Source organism: Triticum aestivum, chromosome 4B, assembly GCF_018294505.1.
Source record: "Triticum aestivum cultivar Chinese Spring chromosome 4B, IWGSC CS RefSeq v2.1, whole genome shotgun sequence".
Classification (NCBI taxonomy): Eukaryota; Viridiplantae; Streptophyta; class Magnoliopsida; order Poales; family Poaceae; genus Triticum; species Triticum aestivum.
Genome location: NC_057804.1, coordinates 479796340 through 479811938, shown reverse-complemented (window position 1 = coordinate 479811938; position 15599 = coordinate 479796340). Strand labels below are relative to the sequence as shown.

Sequence of the window (15599 nt, the reverse complement as noted above, 5' to 3'; positions counted from 1 at the left end):
GCGAAGCTGACACCCACTTACCGGTGGGCCGTGAAGGAAAAAAAATTAGCACCGTTGTTACTACAATGGCCGGCCAAACGGTCTTCTTTCCCCGTAACCGCACGAGTGTTTCCGTTCCACATTTCACTGCCACGAGTCAATCCCGAATCTCAAAGCCCGCAAAACCCCGCACGGGCGCCCCCACGTCCAAGGCCCACACGCCGACGTGCGGGTCCCGGGCGGACGCGTCGGCCCATCGGGGCCGTACGATGGTTAGGTTTTGCGACCCGTCGAGCCGTCCAACGCTCCGCCTTGCCTTTCGGGAATCTCCGCTCCCCCAGATCCGCCTCCGCTTCACATATCGCGGCCTCCTCCTCCCCGCCTCCACACTAGCAGACACTGCCGCTAGCCTCCTCCTCCTCCCTCCGTCCCCCGTCTCTCCTCCTCGTCGCAGCGCTGCCACCAGGCCAGGCCACAGGGGGAGGGGCGAAAAATACCAGGGGGAAAAACTCGCCAAAACCCTAGATCTCCCGCGCGCATTGCCCTTCTATGACCCTCGGCCCCCACTGAGGCACGGCCATGGCCTCCGCGGCCGTCATCCCCTCCCCCGCCGGCGTGCACAGGGCCGCCGAGCCTGCCGGCTGGCTCATGGACGAGCGCGACGGCTTCATCTCCTGGCTGCGGGGCGAGTTCGCCGCCGCCAACGCCATCATCGACCTCCTCGTCGTCCACCTCCGCGCCGTCGGCGACCCGGGCGAGTACGACCACGTCTTCGCCGCCGTGCAGCAGCGCCGCCACCACTGGGCGCCCGTCATCCACATGCAGCAGTTCTTCCCCGTCGCCGACGTCGCCTACGCGCTGCAGCAGTCCGGCTGGCGCCGCCGCCAGCCGCCCCCGCACCAGCACGGCCCCGTCGTCTCGCCGGCCCCGCCGCCACCGCCGCCACGCCGCCCGTCCTTCGCGCCCTCCCACAACCACTCCCACCACCGCCACGCCGCCCACCATCGCTACGATCCGCCGCGTGGTGCCGGCAACGTCCCGCCTGCTGGATCCGATAAAGATGGTGAGACGCCTTCTCTTCGTTTCTCTCTTTGTTTGGTGCACCTGCTAGTGTCGTCTGTTGTTACAAAGGACGGCGCCTTTTCTCGCTTTTTGTTTTTTTGGGTCCTAAAATGGTTCGATCCATGAAATGGGTTTCTGGTGTCGAGACACCTGCTTGCTAATTGAATGAATAGAGGTGTGATCTCGGGTATGCATAGAGTTATCTTCCTCTTTCCTCCAGGTGAGGCTGTCTGCCGTCAAAATTCCTGTCCCGATTGGTAAAGTGCGGTTACTCCTCTTTTTTTTATATATATTTTTCTTGTTTAATAAAATAATAAGTATTCATCAGGTCCTAAAAGGGTAAGCCTCTTTTTTTAATATTATTTTTTCTTGTTTAATAAAATAATAAGTATTCATCAGGTCCTAAAAGGGTAAGCCTTTTGCGTTCTGTCTTGTGTAGCAGTATACAAAATTCTAATTGGGGAGGTCCTAACCTACTGGATAAAGTTGTCTAAATATAGCTTTTCTGTGCAAAGATATCTATGTGTAGGGTAGGTACGTGTAAGATCAATTTGAGTTGCTTCACGCCGAAACATTTTCCTTTTTAGCATTCCGCGTTTCTGTTTGTTCAATAGCTGAATGAATCAATGCGATGGCTATTACTTACGGCAGAAGATATGCCGCAAACTTTCGGCGGAATGTCCTAGGGCATGATTCCCGCACAAGCAGTCTGATTATGCCATGCAGTTACTCCTGTCTGTATTTCTTTTTTGCTTTCTTGTTTAATACTTATTAAATGACGAGAGGACCTGAATACTTATTTAGAGTACTAATAAGTATTCAGGTCCTAAAAGGGTAAGCTTTTGCGTTCTGTCTTGTGTAGCTCTATACAAATACTCCTAGTTGCACAGGTCCTAAGCTACTGATAAAGTTATCCTTCTGACCATACAACGGTTCTGTTTGTTCAGTAGCTGAATGGATCAATGAGATGGTTATTTCATACGGCAAAAGGTATGGCGCAAACTTTCGGTGCAACGTCCTAGGGCATGACTCCACCCAAATCATCCGATTATGCCATGCATCAGTTCTGCTTCAGCTCTGAGTTCTGGCTACCGTTGGAGGCGTTGCTGGTGTCGTGCTAACTCGTCATGCCGTAGTCTATCATTTGTTTTGGGCTATTTATTATACAATAAAAAGCTGGTTACCTGTGCTTTACCAATGATTCCTGCCCAAGCGTCGGTGCAACGTCCTAGAGCATGATTCCCGCCCAAGTCGTCCGATTATGCCACATAGCAGCGCGCTCTCGCTCCGTGTTGGGATTCTGGCTGACATGGGAGGCGTTGTCGGTGTCGTGCTAACTCGTCACGCCATACATCATTAGTTTTGAGATATTTATTATATAATAAAAGCCGATGACCTGTGCTTTACCAATGCCACGACAAATATAGCAGTATGCTATTATTAGATTTGCGGTCTAGAAACGCTACATTAATTATATTAATTATAAAAGAATAATGCCATATTTCTTTTTGTTATTAAGTGAGGTAAAAGGAGAAGAATCTACGTTCTGCACCACTTACTTTTTTGGGGCTAGAATCTGAGGGCATAGAGATATAATATGACAGATATTACACCTGTTTCGTTTGTATAACATACTAGAACTCAATTTTCAATTATATCATAACAAAACGACTACTTTTTGTACATAATATATACGGGCTTTGGTAATCATGCTATCCTTCTATGTCTTCTGCTCAACGATTTCTGTAGGTGCAATAAGTTCATATTTTCTGTTCTCGCTGATATTGTGATTATGGCATGATTAAAAACTGTACTTCAAGTTTGCAGCTATTATTAAAAATCATGTCCAATTAGTTTCTCATGTACTCTTGATGTTTCTAGGACGTGAATTTCATAACAAAGAAGGGAAGGGACTGAAGGAAGGGGAGAACGTCGCTGATGCTAAAGGTCCACAGTTGAATTCTCCTGTTACTGATGGTACCCCATGCCCCTCTCACACAAACATTGTGCAACTTCATTTCTTTATTGCTATTTGACACATAAGATAGTATTTGAACCAAAGAAGTTTGTGTTAGGGTTCTGTAAGTAGTGTGCTGCCATCATGCTCCATATTAAGCCTTGTTTCTTCACTTCAATTGTAACTCTGCTGAGCTACATTTTCTGTTTTTCAGTTGTCAATTAATATTCTGCTATTTTTTATTTAGTTGTCAATTTATAGAACTATAGTCAATCCTGAACTTTTGGATCCTCCATGTTTATTTGTAATTGGGTGTCCATAGGATGGACAACTGAACTTTCTGATACACAGTATGTTTACTTGCATATGCTATTAAATCTTGCTACAGCCATTGTTGTGCATCTGTTGCTAACTATGTACTCCCTCAGTTTTTATTTACTCGGCATATTAGAGTTGACTGAAGTCAAACTTCGTAAAGTTTGACCAAGTTTATAGAAAGCAATATAGACATTTATCATAATAAATCTATATGGTGTGAAAGTACATTTAATAATAAATCTAATGTTGTTGATTTCTTATTGTATATCTTAATATTTTTGTTTATAAACTTCGTCAAAGTTTGTAAAACTTGACTTTGACCAAAGCTAATATGCGAACTAAATAAAAACGCAGGGAGTAACTCTTTATTTTGTTTTTATGTTTATGAAATCTGATTGTTTTGTCAAACTGAAGGGATGCAATTTAATGTTTTTAGTAAGGATTGCGAATTACCCTCTCTTAGCCATGTCCTTGTTTTGTAAATTGTGTAGCAGGCGAGAAAAATTCTAGCCTGCAAATTACTGCTGAAGGAAGCAGCAAAGTGGTTCCAACTCCTGTAGAATATACAACCAGTGAAATCATTGATGGCAAGCCGGTATGTTAGCCCTGCAATTCAGAATTTCAAAATCTGCACTTCAGTTTTCTCTTTCATGCAGTTTCCTTGGAATCTCAAACTTCAGTCGAACTGCATTATCCTATTACAAAACACGCCAGGATGAAATGTGCTCTATGTTTCTTTAGGTTAATACTGTTGAAGGGCTCAAGGTTTATGAAGGTTTGGTAAATGTGACTGAGATAAACAAGATTGTTTCTTTAGTTAATGAAACAAAAGCTTCTTCTCGCCGAGGAGGGTTCGAAGGTAATTATGTAGCCTCTAAAGTTATTTGTTTCTGTGCCTATGTGCATCACCTGTGTGATCGTGTGTGTGTAGTGTGTTAGCGTAACTGTGTGCACTTTCGCCACATTGAATTCTGAATTTATATCTAAATTGCATAGTGTCAGAGTATTGCCTAGTTGAACATCTAGGGAAATGTCACAACTTAGCAAAGTCTGTTACCCTGGTCTAGTTGTGACCATTTTCCTCTAGTTTATGTTCTTCATTTGTGTATAAACAGATAATGTCCTAGTCTATCTTTATCTATTTTTTGGGGTACTGTGATTCAACTATTTTATTGGACTTCACCGTTAATTTTGCTTGGTGCAAAAAGTGGGCCAGACTGTTATTGTTGGTAAAAGACCACTGAAGGGTCATGGAAGCGTAATTATTCAGCTGGGAGTTCCTATCATTGAAGGCCCTCTTGAAGATGAAAATCAAAGAGGTATGCCAAGCTTTTACCACAGAATCTCATGTTATTATTCTCGTATTCTGATGACTTCCTTCTTTTATTTGTGAGTTCAGAGACAACAAGGGTGGAGCCTGTTCCTGGGTTGCTGCATGACCTGTTTGATCGCTTCTTTCGGCAGGGAATTGTACCTTTTAAGCCAGACTATTGTGTTGTCGACTTCTACTATGAGGTAACTTGTTCACGCCGTAAGACGTTCTTCTCTGAAAATGCATTGTAATAATGACCAAATGTTTTTTTTTCCAGGAGGAATATTCCCATCCTCAGCAACCTCCCTCTTGGTATGGTAGGCCACTTTGTACCCTCTGCCTGACAGAGTGTGATATGGTGTTTGGCCGAGTTATTTTTGGAGAACGAGGCGATAACAGAGGCCCTTTGAAGCTCTCTCTCTCTACAGGGTAAGCCTTTCCCCAGTAATTTTCATGTCACATTGATGGTACTTTTAAGAGGCTTGAACTGTTTGGCTTGGCTTACTTTCATGTTTCATTTGGCTCCATATATAATTCGTAAATGTTGGCCATGTAGTAAATTTAATAGGTAAACCCTGTTTGACTACACTTTCTAAACATCTTTCTCCTCTTTCTCTCAATTTCAGGTCTCTTGTAGTTTTGCAAGGGAGAAGTGCTGATGTAGCCAAGCGAGCTATTCCTGCTACACGTAAGCAGCGAATCCTTCTAACTTTTGGGAAGTCTGTGGCAAGAAAAGTTGCACCATCGGAAAGTGCTTCACGGCCTACCGCCCCGTTAACACCTCCTTCTATGCCCTGGGGTCCACCATCAAGGCCAGCTAATGTGAGGCCACATTCTCCAAGTCCGCAGCACTTCGGGTACACCCCGACCAGCAGCGTATTTCCAGCACCAACAACTGGAACTCATCACATCCCTCCGTCTGATGGAATGCAGCCACTCTTTGTAGCACCTGCTCCTGTTGCTGCTGCAGCCATACCTTTCCCAGCAGCTGTTCCCTTGCCAAATGCAACGGCAGCTTGGATGCCAGAAGCTGCCCCAAGGCCTGCCCCACCTAGATTCCCTGTTCCAGGCACAGGCGTCTTCCTTCCTCCTGGATCAGCTCACCAGCTGCCCCATCAGATGATACAAACTTCCCATGCTCATGCGGAACCTAACTCTCCAAGAGGTTCAGCAGCCTATGTGCATAACAAGGGTACTGGCATGGAGGTGGCGAATGGTAGTGCTTCTCCAAAGAGCTCAGGAACAACAAAAAGGGCCGATACAATCGAGGCAAAACCAGAGTGCAATGGGAGCTCTAGTTCTGTGGGTGAAGAGCAGCAGAATGGTGGTATGAAGAATGCTGGGCTCAGCAAGGTTGAGCCAAGTGCCGCTAAATAGAAGGGAGATATAGTACATAGAGGACAGAAACATGAGACGAGGAAACCTCAATTTTCCAGGTCATGGTTGCGGGCAACTCTCCTATCCTTGACAAGTGCAAGTACCTTGATGCCCTGGAGTTGTCTTGAAAATGAATGAAAGCCACCTTAAATTTTGTAGCCGATCGATCTGTAGCAAAACTGGATATATCATGCTGCTTTAACTTATCACCTGCTTGCTACAACTATGGGAGTATGGGCTAAGATGTTCAACATGTTATCCAGTGCTTGTTCTGTTCTTATCGTGCTGGTGTTACTTGTTCGTCGCATGTGCATATTTCGTTGATTATTATCGAGTTGCAAGCCTGTGACAAGCTGAAAATATCGTTTCGAAAAAAAAAAGACAAGCTGAAAATATAGCCCCGCTGATTGTTGTTCATTGGTCCCGACTAGACTAGTCTGTGAATCTCAACTTGTCTACTCATGCCGCCGTCTTGTTTGTCCGTCTGATGTTTGATGATATGCTCCCAGTTGCTGATCTCGTTCAATCGTTCTGGTCGCCTTCGTTTGGTCATATTCAGTGGCCGCCCGTGCCAACCAACTGGTTGACCAAGTGTTCAATTCTTCAGTCCGAGGATGCCAGCCAGGTCCCCTCTCCTAGATAACATCGCCTCCAAATTCTCGTCCTAGGTGTGGGCGTGGCGTTGTGTGGCGCCGGCACCGCGAAGGATGGATACGAAATGCTGAACTGGTCAACCCGACTGCTACTTGCTAGCTCAGTTACGCAACAATGAAGCTACAAATCACATTACACATGACACGGCATAACCCGATTACACGAGCACGCTGCCCACAGTCAGCAACGATCCTCAGACAGATCAGAGGGAGGAGTCCGCGGCGCCGGCACGACGGTGGCGCTTGCCGTGCCTGCGCCGGTCCGACGACCTGGCCTCGCCCGACGGGAGGTACATGGCCGCCTCCGCGCCCACCCTGCACTCCGGCAGCGGCGCCGGGTACCGCGCGCGGTCGTAGCAGTACCCGTACGTCATGTGCCGCGCCCGGACCCTCTCCATCGCCGCCCGCTGCCTGGACGGCATCGCGCTGCCGCCCTCCGGCTCGCACGCCGCCGGCTGGTCGCAGCCGCGGAGCTCGAGGTCGGTGAACTCGGCGACGTAGGGCGCGTACTTGTAGTCCACCTTGTAGCGGCCGCCGGAGGTGGCCCAGCTGGAGCCGTCCCAGATGGTGGCGTAGAGCGACATGGGCTTGGACGGGAACTGCGCCCCCATCGCCTCGCTCCTCACCACCTCCCTGATCGGCGTCCCGTCCACGTAGAACCTGCCCACACAAAAACGTCACATCAGCGCAACGCAACACACATTCCATCCACACCGTCAATCCAAGTATCCAACACAGCACATTCACGTGAACATATTTGCAGTGAAAATTAGACTTTGGGCATGTGAACGGTGAACCTGAACAGACCGGGTTAGCTCATGTGAAAACGCACGGTGAAAAGTGGAGGTGGTAGTGGTAGCTTTCTTCCCCATCAATTCAAAAGTTGGCGAGTTGCGAGTGATCACACAGGTCTTGCAGGGTGGCGGGGAAAGCAGGTACATGAGGAAAAGGCAGCGGCACGGGTATCCTGGTGGAAGGATCAGGCGCAGCCATGGCCCTAGCCATGCACATGCTGTGATGAATGAATGCCCAGGTTCAGTGGATGGATGGAAACTGTAAAAGCGGACGCCCCCATTTCTCATGCCAACTTTATTCATCCACACGATCATGCAGTGTGACTGCGAGTAGGAGTGTGTGACTCTGAGTATTTTGCACCCCCGAACCCCAAGTTATGAATGTTCGGGCCATGCTAATGGATCTGTGATCTGAACCAGATCAGGTGGAAGAAGGAATAAATGGTTGATATTGAGATCGATGTTTCTTCTTCCAAGCCAGCAGTGTTGAGGCATACTGGCGGGGCAGCGCTATCTGCATACCCGTTGTGGCAAGGCTATCTACTCGATTTCGGGCCCTCGGTACTTGAAATTATTAAAGCGGCAACGGCATGAGGAATCTGTAAGCTGTAAAGAACAAGAGCCAATTTCTCTCAATCATGTCATGAGGGTGAAAAAAGAAAGGGGGGAAGGAAAGGGAAAGAGGCAGCAACAAAAAATAGAGAACCTGAAGCTAGCTAATACCAGCAGCAGAGATTATCTATCTTTGCTACATTGTTGTAGCACATGCAGCATTGCTAAGCTGAACTACCATGACAAAGAGCAGTCAGGTACTGATACTTTTTTTTTATCAAAGGACACAAAGATCGTAGTACTGTGTTCTGTAAGCATTGAAAGTATTAATATGTACTTAAAGGATCATTAATTTGCTACGTACATGTGTACTTGGAACTTGTATTTGCAAAGTACACGACCACACTTGTGGTGCAGGCATCCGCAAGTCGTGCCCGCAGAATTCAGCCTACGGGTTATAACAATTCAGAAACATTCTGAAACGTCGTTTAAAACCCTGGAGCAAGCCGAGCTAATCCAAGTCAGGTGAAGTAACTGGCTAGGGCTGTTGCAGCTAAAACTATTCTACATTATGCCAGAAGCCCCACTTGAGGGGGCTCCCAGTCTGAAGTTCTGAACTCGTTTGCTGTTCAAGGTTCAGGCCGATCAAACCTTGCAGCGAATGCAGTGTTGGAAAACTGAGAATTGCAGCCGTGCACGCAATGCAGCGTCGATCGATCACGAGTAAGTAAGTAAGAGTGGTGGAGATGAGAGCGGGAGCAGGGGCTTACACGATGGTGCGATTGGTCCAGAGGATGGCGTAGCGGTGGAAGTCTTGCGTGGGGTCGAACCAGAGGCCGTACCGCTCCTCCCGGCCGACCGCCGTGCTGCCGTCGCCGTACACGTTGGTCTGCACCCTCCACTCCTTCCCCTTGACGTTCCCCAGGAACTCGAAGTCCAGCTCGTCGTGCGTCTTCTCGTACACGTCGCCGTTGGACATCTGCCGGAATCCAACGATCGCAATGCCAAAGTCTGTTAGTAATTCTCTCGCCGGTCTCTCTCTGCATTATATCGGTTCGTTTGCAAGAAGCGTGAACTCACGTAGAAGGCGACGACGACGCCGGCGGCGTAGTCGGACGGCAGTTTGATGCTGGCGCTGAAGAAGCCGTGGAGGTACGCGCCCTGCGACGCGAACCCGGAACCTGGAACCAACCAAACAAACAGAGGCAGGCGCGATGAGGAACGGAAGGCGGCGGCTTGGTGCACCGGACAAGAACGGGAGGATCGATCGACCGATCGATGATGCACAGCAGCCAGCAGGGTGCGTACCTGTCCTCTCGTCGAGGGAGATGTGGACTCGCTTGCCGTCGCCGTGGAGCCTGAGGTTGGAGTCCCCGAACAGCTGGGTGTAGCCCTCCCCGAAGGTGAGCGCCGCCGCCGGGCGGGGGACCATGACCTCGTCCGCGGCGCCGGCGGACGCAGCGACCCAAGAGGACGACGCCAGGAGGACGGCCAAGAGGAAGCGACCCGCCATTGGTGCCCTCCCCTGCTTCTCCTCTCCGTTCCTTCCTTGACCCCCCTCCGCTCTCCTCTATATCGTGCTGGCTGGCCGCAGCTCACTGCTGCTTCTCTCGCCTCGTCTCTAGCGCTACTAGGCCGATGGATTGCAAAGGAAGCTAGCTTTCCATACGGCGTTTTATCGGGAGTTGCACCTCACAGTTTTGAGCGAGTAGCCTGCGCCGCGCCGTGGTGGCGGATCATAATTAATTATCACGCCCACCCCAATTACTTAGACAGGATCCGTATTGTGATTGAGGCCTTGATTGCCGTAGATAACCAAATATATCCCACCCAACCATTCTATCGCCCCGTCATTAATTCGCAAATCAAAACCCTAGAGCACTAGTACCCACAACCTTTCCGGTGATTCGATTATTATTGTGTACCGTTGAATGCCCGCACGAGCTTCCCGTTCCCTCGCTCGCGGCTCGAACGGTCCATACTGATACTGCTGTCAGCACTCCACATACTACATACTACCAAGGGCCTGGGCCTGCAGGCTGCAGCATGAGGAGGAAGCGTACAAACGGCACGTCCAGGGACAGGCTGGTCGACAGACATTCGACGTATTGTAGCATTGGAGTGGCGAAGCCATCGTATTCGTCGGTGAGGGAAACTGGTCCATGATCGTGTGCCGGAGCCAGATGATCGGACGCATTCGGGGTCCAAACGAGGCGACGACCGGCAAGGTATCCTAGGAATGTCCGGCGGGAGGAGCAGGTGGCTGCGGCGCCGGTATCCTAGAAATGTATCGGCGGGGTTTACTCCTAGGAGCGCTGCCATCAATTGCGCGACGCAGTGTCGACCGCAGGCGCCGGAAATTTAGGGGGCGGACCGGATCCGACGGCCGACACAGGGGCCCCGGCGTACTCTACGCGCGGTAGGTTTTGTAGCTTTCCCGCTCTGACGCCGTCGTGTGGGAGTGAGTATGCAGCGGCCTGAAATGGAAGCGAGACAGACAGACAGGCAACCACCTTTGCTCCTGTGTGCTCGCGTTGCCTGTGTCTCTTTCTGACCCCTTTCACCGTGTAAGCACGCACATTACAGTACAGTAGTACTCCTACTCTAACTCTACTCACGTTGTGTGAGTGAGAGGCTGAGAGCTACCCTTGCACGGTGAACCACGGAGGCGGTACTGGTACTAGCAGTACGACACTCAACAGTGCAAAGGTTAATCACGATTGAATGTGAGCCTGTCAGTGGTAGATCGAGTGAATGCAGCGGCTACAAACAGCTGCGGGGGGAAAAGAGGGATACAGCGGGAGAGCAGCGAAAAGGAGGACGAGCTCGCGTGCTCCTGTTATTGTGGCCAATGGTACAAAGTCACGTGGGGGCGCCAGTTATGGCTGCATGAAAATACTGGTTGTATACGAGTGTGGGCCCTTTCTAGTCCTCGAGACGGAGTTAGGCATCGCCGTGACGTACCTGGGCCTCCGATGGTGTGCCATTGGTACATGATCGAATCGCTTACCTGTGCCGGTATGCGCTACAATACACGAAGGAGAGTTTGTTGACCCAAAATGACCTCGGATGCTAGACGCGGCTCAGTGAAAAGGAGGTACCCATGGCGGCCTTGGCCAATGATGGCGACGGCTTCGAGTTCCGCTCAGATCTTGTCGACAGGTCTGCTTCCTCCCTCCCAGATATGGTAAAATTCTCATTTTGTGTTGTCTCATAGATCTCCTCTGTGGCAAACTACTGGACAGGTTCCCCATGCCGGCAATGAAGGAGAACCTATGAACTAGCAATGGATATGCTGAAATTGGCAATGCAGAAACTGACCCCGGTAGCTGCAGTCCAAGATGGACTTGGACTGGAGGATTGCCTTCAAGCAAGCCAGGCAACATGAAAAGAAAAGAGCAATGGACAAGAACCGGCCGGAAGCTATCGAAGGATGACGAAAGCACTGCATTGGGTAACATGGCAGGACTAACAGCTCCGGAACAGAAAAGGAAAGCAGGTCGACCCACAAAATAGCAGAGACAAACCTCCGTTTGATGATCATGCAGCAAAATCAAGGCAGTTCAATGGTGCAGCAAGAGTGCCCGACTCGATGCTGAGTGGTACCAACAACAGCAAGCACACCAGATTTTGCAGTATCTGCCGTCGACCAGGGCACAAGAGCAGCACTTATCCGCAGCGAGGGGTGATCCCAGAAAAGCCGAGAAAGGAAGCTAAATGCTGGGCATCCGAAGAATACTTGCAGCATCTCGAGATGGCCAGTTAACTGAACCAAACTCATAGACTATCCTTGATCCGTGATTCTCCTGCAGTGGGCTCTAAAAGCCGTGTACCATGAAATTTTGATAGTATTTTTGTTTTTACATAATAATTGTCTAACTATTCTTAACGAACTACTTGTGTATGAACAATTTGCTGAACTACCAGTGTCCTTGACGTACTGTAAATCTTTCACAAATGTGTAGTCGTGTATGATTAACTATCCAATTTCCCAATGGTTTGAGGAAGCTAATTTGGTAAAGCAGCGTTTAGAGTACGCATCTGATCGATCCTTTTGGACCATTGATCGATCCCGGGGCAGGCCGGCAGGCAGGCAGGCAGGCTGTCGAGCCCAGCCCAGCGCGATGGACCGGATGGGCGGGCGCTCTGGCCGACGCCGATCGGGTCGCTTTCTCGCGGAGGCGCGCGCCCGCCTGCTTCTTTTCCGCTTGCATTTAATCAGTAGGGATGGCCCGATGGATGAGCGAGTCAGGACTGAGACTTTGCGTGGGCGACGATGAGTTGGAGCTTTGGCCCGGTGCGTATCTTTTCCGGTGGGGGTTTTGTTTGCTAGCTGTTAGCCGTTTATCCTCGATGGCGCTACTGTACTCTCCATGTCTCCCTCTAACTGGTGTCTTTGTGCGTGGAAGGCCAATGAGAGCATCTCCAACGGCAGAGGGAAAAAAACGAGGCGGAGGAAAAGATGACCCCGATATTGCCCGAACGTTCGATCTGAGAGACCCCCATCCCGAACGACTCGTTCGGTAGGTCGTGGGCAACGATCAACGCTTCGTTCGGTCCCATACTGACTGTTCCCTGCTCGCCCATCTGGCACATAAAGCTGTCAACCCAAATACAGAAAAAAAAAGTCAGGCACAGCCCATTAAGTCTGTTACGATCAAAAGAAACCCAAAAACAGAAACAAAAACAATGAGAAAAAAGAAGAAGAAAAAACAATATAACCTCGCAGTTTTTTTTGATTGCCATGATATATAATATGAAAATTGCCGGGCCACACCGGACCTCCCACCTCTATGTCGTTTGATCTAGGCAAACATATTGCAAAACCTATGCCATTTTGAAATAAAACACAAATGTCCATGGCAAAAGTAGATGATTTTGCACAAGAAGCAAACAAAAATTTGCCATGATCACACTACTTTGCCATGGCAACAAAATTCAAGAAAATATGCCATGGGAAAAAAGATTACTTACCATGGCATGGTGCTATCCTCGGTAAATGTCCATGGGCATTGGACTATAGCATTTCTTTACTTAACACAAAATGTACATGGTTTTTGCATATGAAAAAGCAAAAATTGCTATCATGCAAGTAGTTTGCCATGGCAAAGAAAGATTTCAGAAAAATTCCATGGCAAACACGTGATAATTAACATGGCATGATTTTTATTAGTTAGATTTTTTGCCATTATCAATTACTAAATTTACCATGGTTATAAACCTAAAAAATTCAGTGATAAAAAAACTAAATTTGCCATGGCCAGTTACTAAATTTGTCGTGATCAATAAACTAAATTTGTTGTGATCCGTTAACTAAGTTTGCCATGGTATATGTAATAAGTTTGCCATGGTGTAGTTAAAAACTAGTTTTGCCATTGCAAGACTTGTTGTTCTTTGTCATGCTATGAAACTACAATTGACATGGTAATAAAACTAAATTTGCCATCTATGTTAAAGTAAATTTGCCATGGGGATGAAGGTAAATTTGCCATGGAGAAATGAAAAATTTAAAAATTTCCATGGTAAGAAAATTTAAGATTTGCCACAGGGATAAAGGTAAATTTACCATGGGAAAATTAGAAAATAAAACTTTGCGAAGGAAAGAAAATTAAATTTTGCCATAGCAATGAAGACTTAATTTGCAAGCTAAAAAGTAAAAACTTGTCATGTGGTCAAAAGGTACAAATGTTATGATAATTGTTCATAAATTTGTCGTGTGACTATTCCCAAGAAAATGCGTTCAGATTTTTTCACCCAAATGATAAGTGCCGCACGTCAGGTGCATGACACTCCAACCTTGACGTTTTCCAATGGCAATTCCAGTCACGCAAGGATAGCAAAATTCCAGTGACACAGGGCAAGTTTCTGTCAAAAATGAACTAAATCACGAAAGTTGCCATGCTTGGCGGCTAAAGTTGCCATCCTCGCGCCACTAAACTTGTCATAAAAAACATTCAGAGTTACCATGTGCTCGTACCTGACATTTGGTACTTATCAGGGTCCTTTTTCTATGGTGTATAAGACACGCCTTTTTGAAAAAAATTGCCATATGACCATTCCACACATTTTTTGGCCTTATGTGTTGAATGAACTAGAACATGTACTGGCGAAAACTGAACAAAAAGTTGCCATGTTAGATGCATGTTAAAAAATTGACATTGCATTTTTTTGGGCCCATATGCAATAGGTCGAGGGCCCGAGGACCCCTTAGTATAGGACTCCCTCAATCACCTTCTCATTCAAAGCACCAATCCTGAGAGCACAATTTTCACTCTTAGTTTAACATGCATTGAGTCTAGTTAATGTTGGAAATGAGCATGACTGGATCTCTTCAACCCTGAACTACAATGTTTAGTTGCTGCTTGAACTTCAGAGGTGCTATGCATTTATGTTTTATGGTTTCAGAAAAGGCTAGCGAGATACTTTGTTATCATATTATATCATGATTGTTTTGAAAAATTGTTGGCATTGGAGATATGTTATTATTGCTTGCTAGTTGATTATGCCATTGATATGAGTAAATATGAGTTCTAAGTGTTATCATTCTCATGGTTAGTTCATGATCTTTGCTGAAAACTTGGTTACTATTTAAGCTTATATACGGATACAAGAACAAAAAAGTTTGTAAAAGTTTTTCTTTATCACTTTCAATTTTTCATCTGAATTGCTTGAGGACAAGCAATGAGTTAAGCTTGGGGGAATTGACACGTCTCCATTGTACCTAATTTTCCAAACACTTTTGCTCTTATTTTGAAATCTAATTTGCATTTGCATCATTTGAATGAAACTAACTGGGACTGACGCTGTTTTCAGCAGAACTACCATGGTGTTTTTTTTGTAGAAATAAAAGTTCTCAGAATCGGACAAAACTTTTTGAGATTCTTTATTGAAAATGAAAATACTGGAACAAAGATCCACTGGAGGGGCCACCATTTTCTCATAAGGCAAATAGAGCAAAACTCCCCCACCCCCTGGCGCGACCTGATGCCTTGTGGGTCCCATAGGCGGCCCGTCTGACCTAATTCCAAGCCTATAAATTTTGTTTCCCCCAAGAAAAAAATAAGAGAAGAAATTTCATCATGTTTTACGACAAGGAGTCGCCGCCACCTCCTATTCTTCATCGGGAGGGTTGTTCTGGAGTCCGTTCGGGGCTCCGCAGAGGAGGTCTTCTTCATCAACAACTTTATGATGCTCACCACCGGATGTGAGTAATTCCTTTGTAGGCTTACTGGACGGTGACGGAGTTGGATGAGATTTATCATGTAATTGAGTCAATTTGTTAGGGCTCGATCCCTAGTATCCAATATGTTCTGAAATTGATGTTGCTATGACTTTGCTATGCTTAATGCTTGTCACTAGAGCCTGAGTGCCATGATTTCAGATCTGAGCCTATTATGTTTTCATGAATATAAGTGTGTCTTGGATTCTATCTTGCAAGTTGTATGCACCTATTATGTGTTATGATCCGCAGACCCCAAGGTGACAAAAATTAGGATTCACTCCAGTGATGACTGTAGTATGAGGAGTTCGTGTATTCACTAACTGCTAATGCTTTGTTCCGGTTCTCTATTAAAAGGAGGCCTTAATATCCCTTA

General features: G+C 47.2%; 2 protein-coding genes across 3 annotated transcripts; one reads left to right on the top strand and one right to left on the bottom strand.

Moving 5' to 3' along the window:
* The first annotated feature begins 306 nt into the window (after positions 1 to 306).
* On the top strand, positions 307 to 6283 carry LOC123092825 (RNA demethylase ALKBH10B). Of its 2 annotated transcripts, none has more exons than XM_044514672.1 (8): positions 307 to 1042; positions 2923 to 3018; positions 3811 to 3911; positions 4058 to 4175; positions 4525 to 4635; positions 4716 to 4831; positions 4906 to 5057; positions 5255 to 6283. In XM_044514672.1, exons 1-8 carry the CDS (start codon positions 559 to 561, stop codon positions 6003 to 6005), a joined length of 1929 nt encoding a protein of 642 aa, XP_044370607.1. In that variant the 5' UTR covers positions 307 to 558; the 3' UTR covers positions 6006 to 6283. The 2 variants fall into 2 exon arrangements, with proteins under 2 accessions (XP_044370607.1, XP_044370606.1); XM_044514671.1 differs by having other exon boundaries at positions 308 to 1042; positions 3808 to 3911.
* A 73-nt stretch (positions 6284 to 6356) lies between these two features.
* LOC123092826 (probable xyloglucan endotransglucosylase/hydrolase protein 27) lies at positions 6357 to 9767 on the bottom strand. Its single transcript, XM_044514673.1, has 4 exons — positions 9313 to 9767; positions 9085 to 9185; positions 8775 to 8983; positions 6357 to 7318 (listed from the first exon to the last, which is right to left on the bottom strand). Exons 1-4 carry the CDS (start codon positions 9515 to 9517, stop codon positions 6862 to 6864), a joined length of 972 nt encoding a protein of 323 aa, XP_044370608.1. The 5' UTR covers positions 9518 to 9767; the 3' UTR covers positions 6357 to 6861.
* Positions 9768 to 15599: the final 5832 nt, after the last annotated feature.

Excerpts from the sequence above, each read along its gene's own strand:
- LOC123092825 (XM_044514671.1), top strand. The coding sequence starts at position 559 with ATGGCCTCCGCGGCCGTCATCCCCTCCCCCGCCGGCGTGCACAGGGCC. Across the intron at positions 4,176-4,524 it reads TCGCCGAGGAGGGTTCGAAG|TGGGCCAGACTGTTATTGTT; the intron begins GTAATTATGTAG and ends TGGTGCAAAAAG. Across the intron at positions 4,832-4,905 it reads TTGTCGACTTCTACTATGAG|GAGGAATATTCCCATCCTCA; the intron begins GTAACTTGTTCA and ends TTTTTTTTCCAG.
- LOC123092826 (XM_044514673.1), bottom strand. The coding sequence starts at position 9,517 with ATGGCGGGTCGCTTCCTCTTGGCCGTCCTCCTGGCGTCGTCCTCTTGG. Across the intron at positions 9,186-9,312 it reads CTCCCTCGACGAGAGGACAG|GTTCCGGGTTCGCGTCGCAG; the intron begins GTACGCACCCTG and ends GGTTGGTTCCAG. Across the intron at positions 8,984-9,084 it reads GCGTCGTCGTCGCCTTCTAC|ATGTCCAACGGCGACGTGTA; the intron begins GTGAGTTCACGC and ends GGATTCCGGCAG.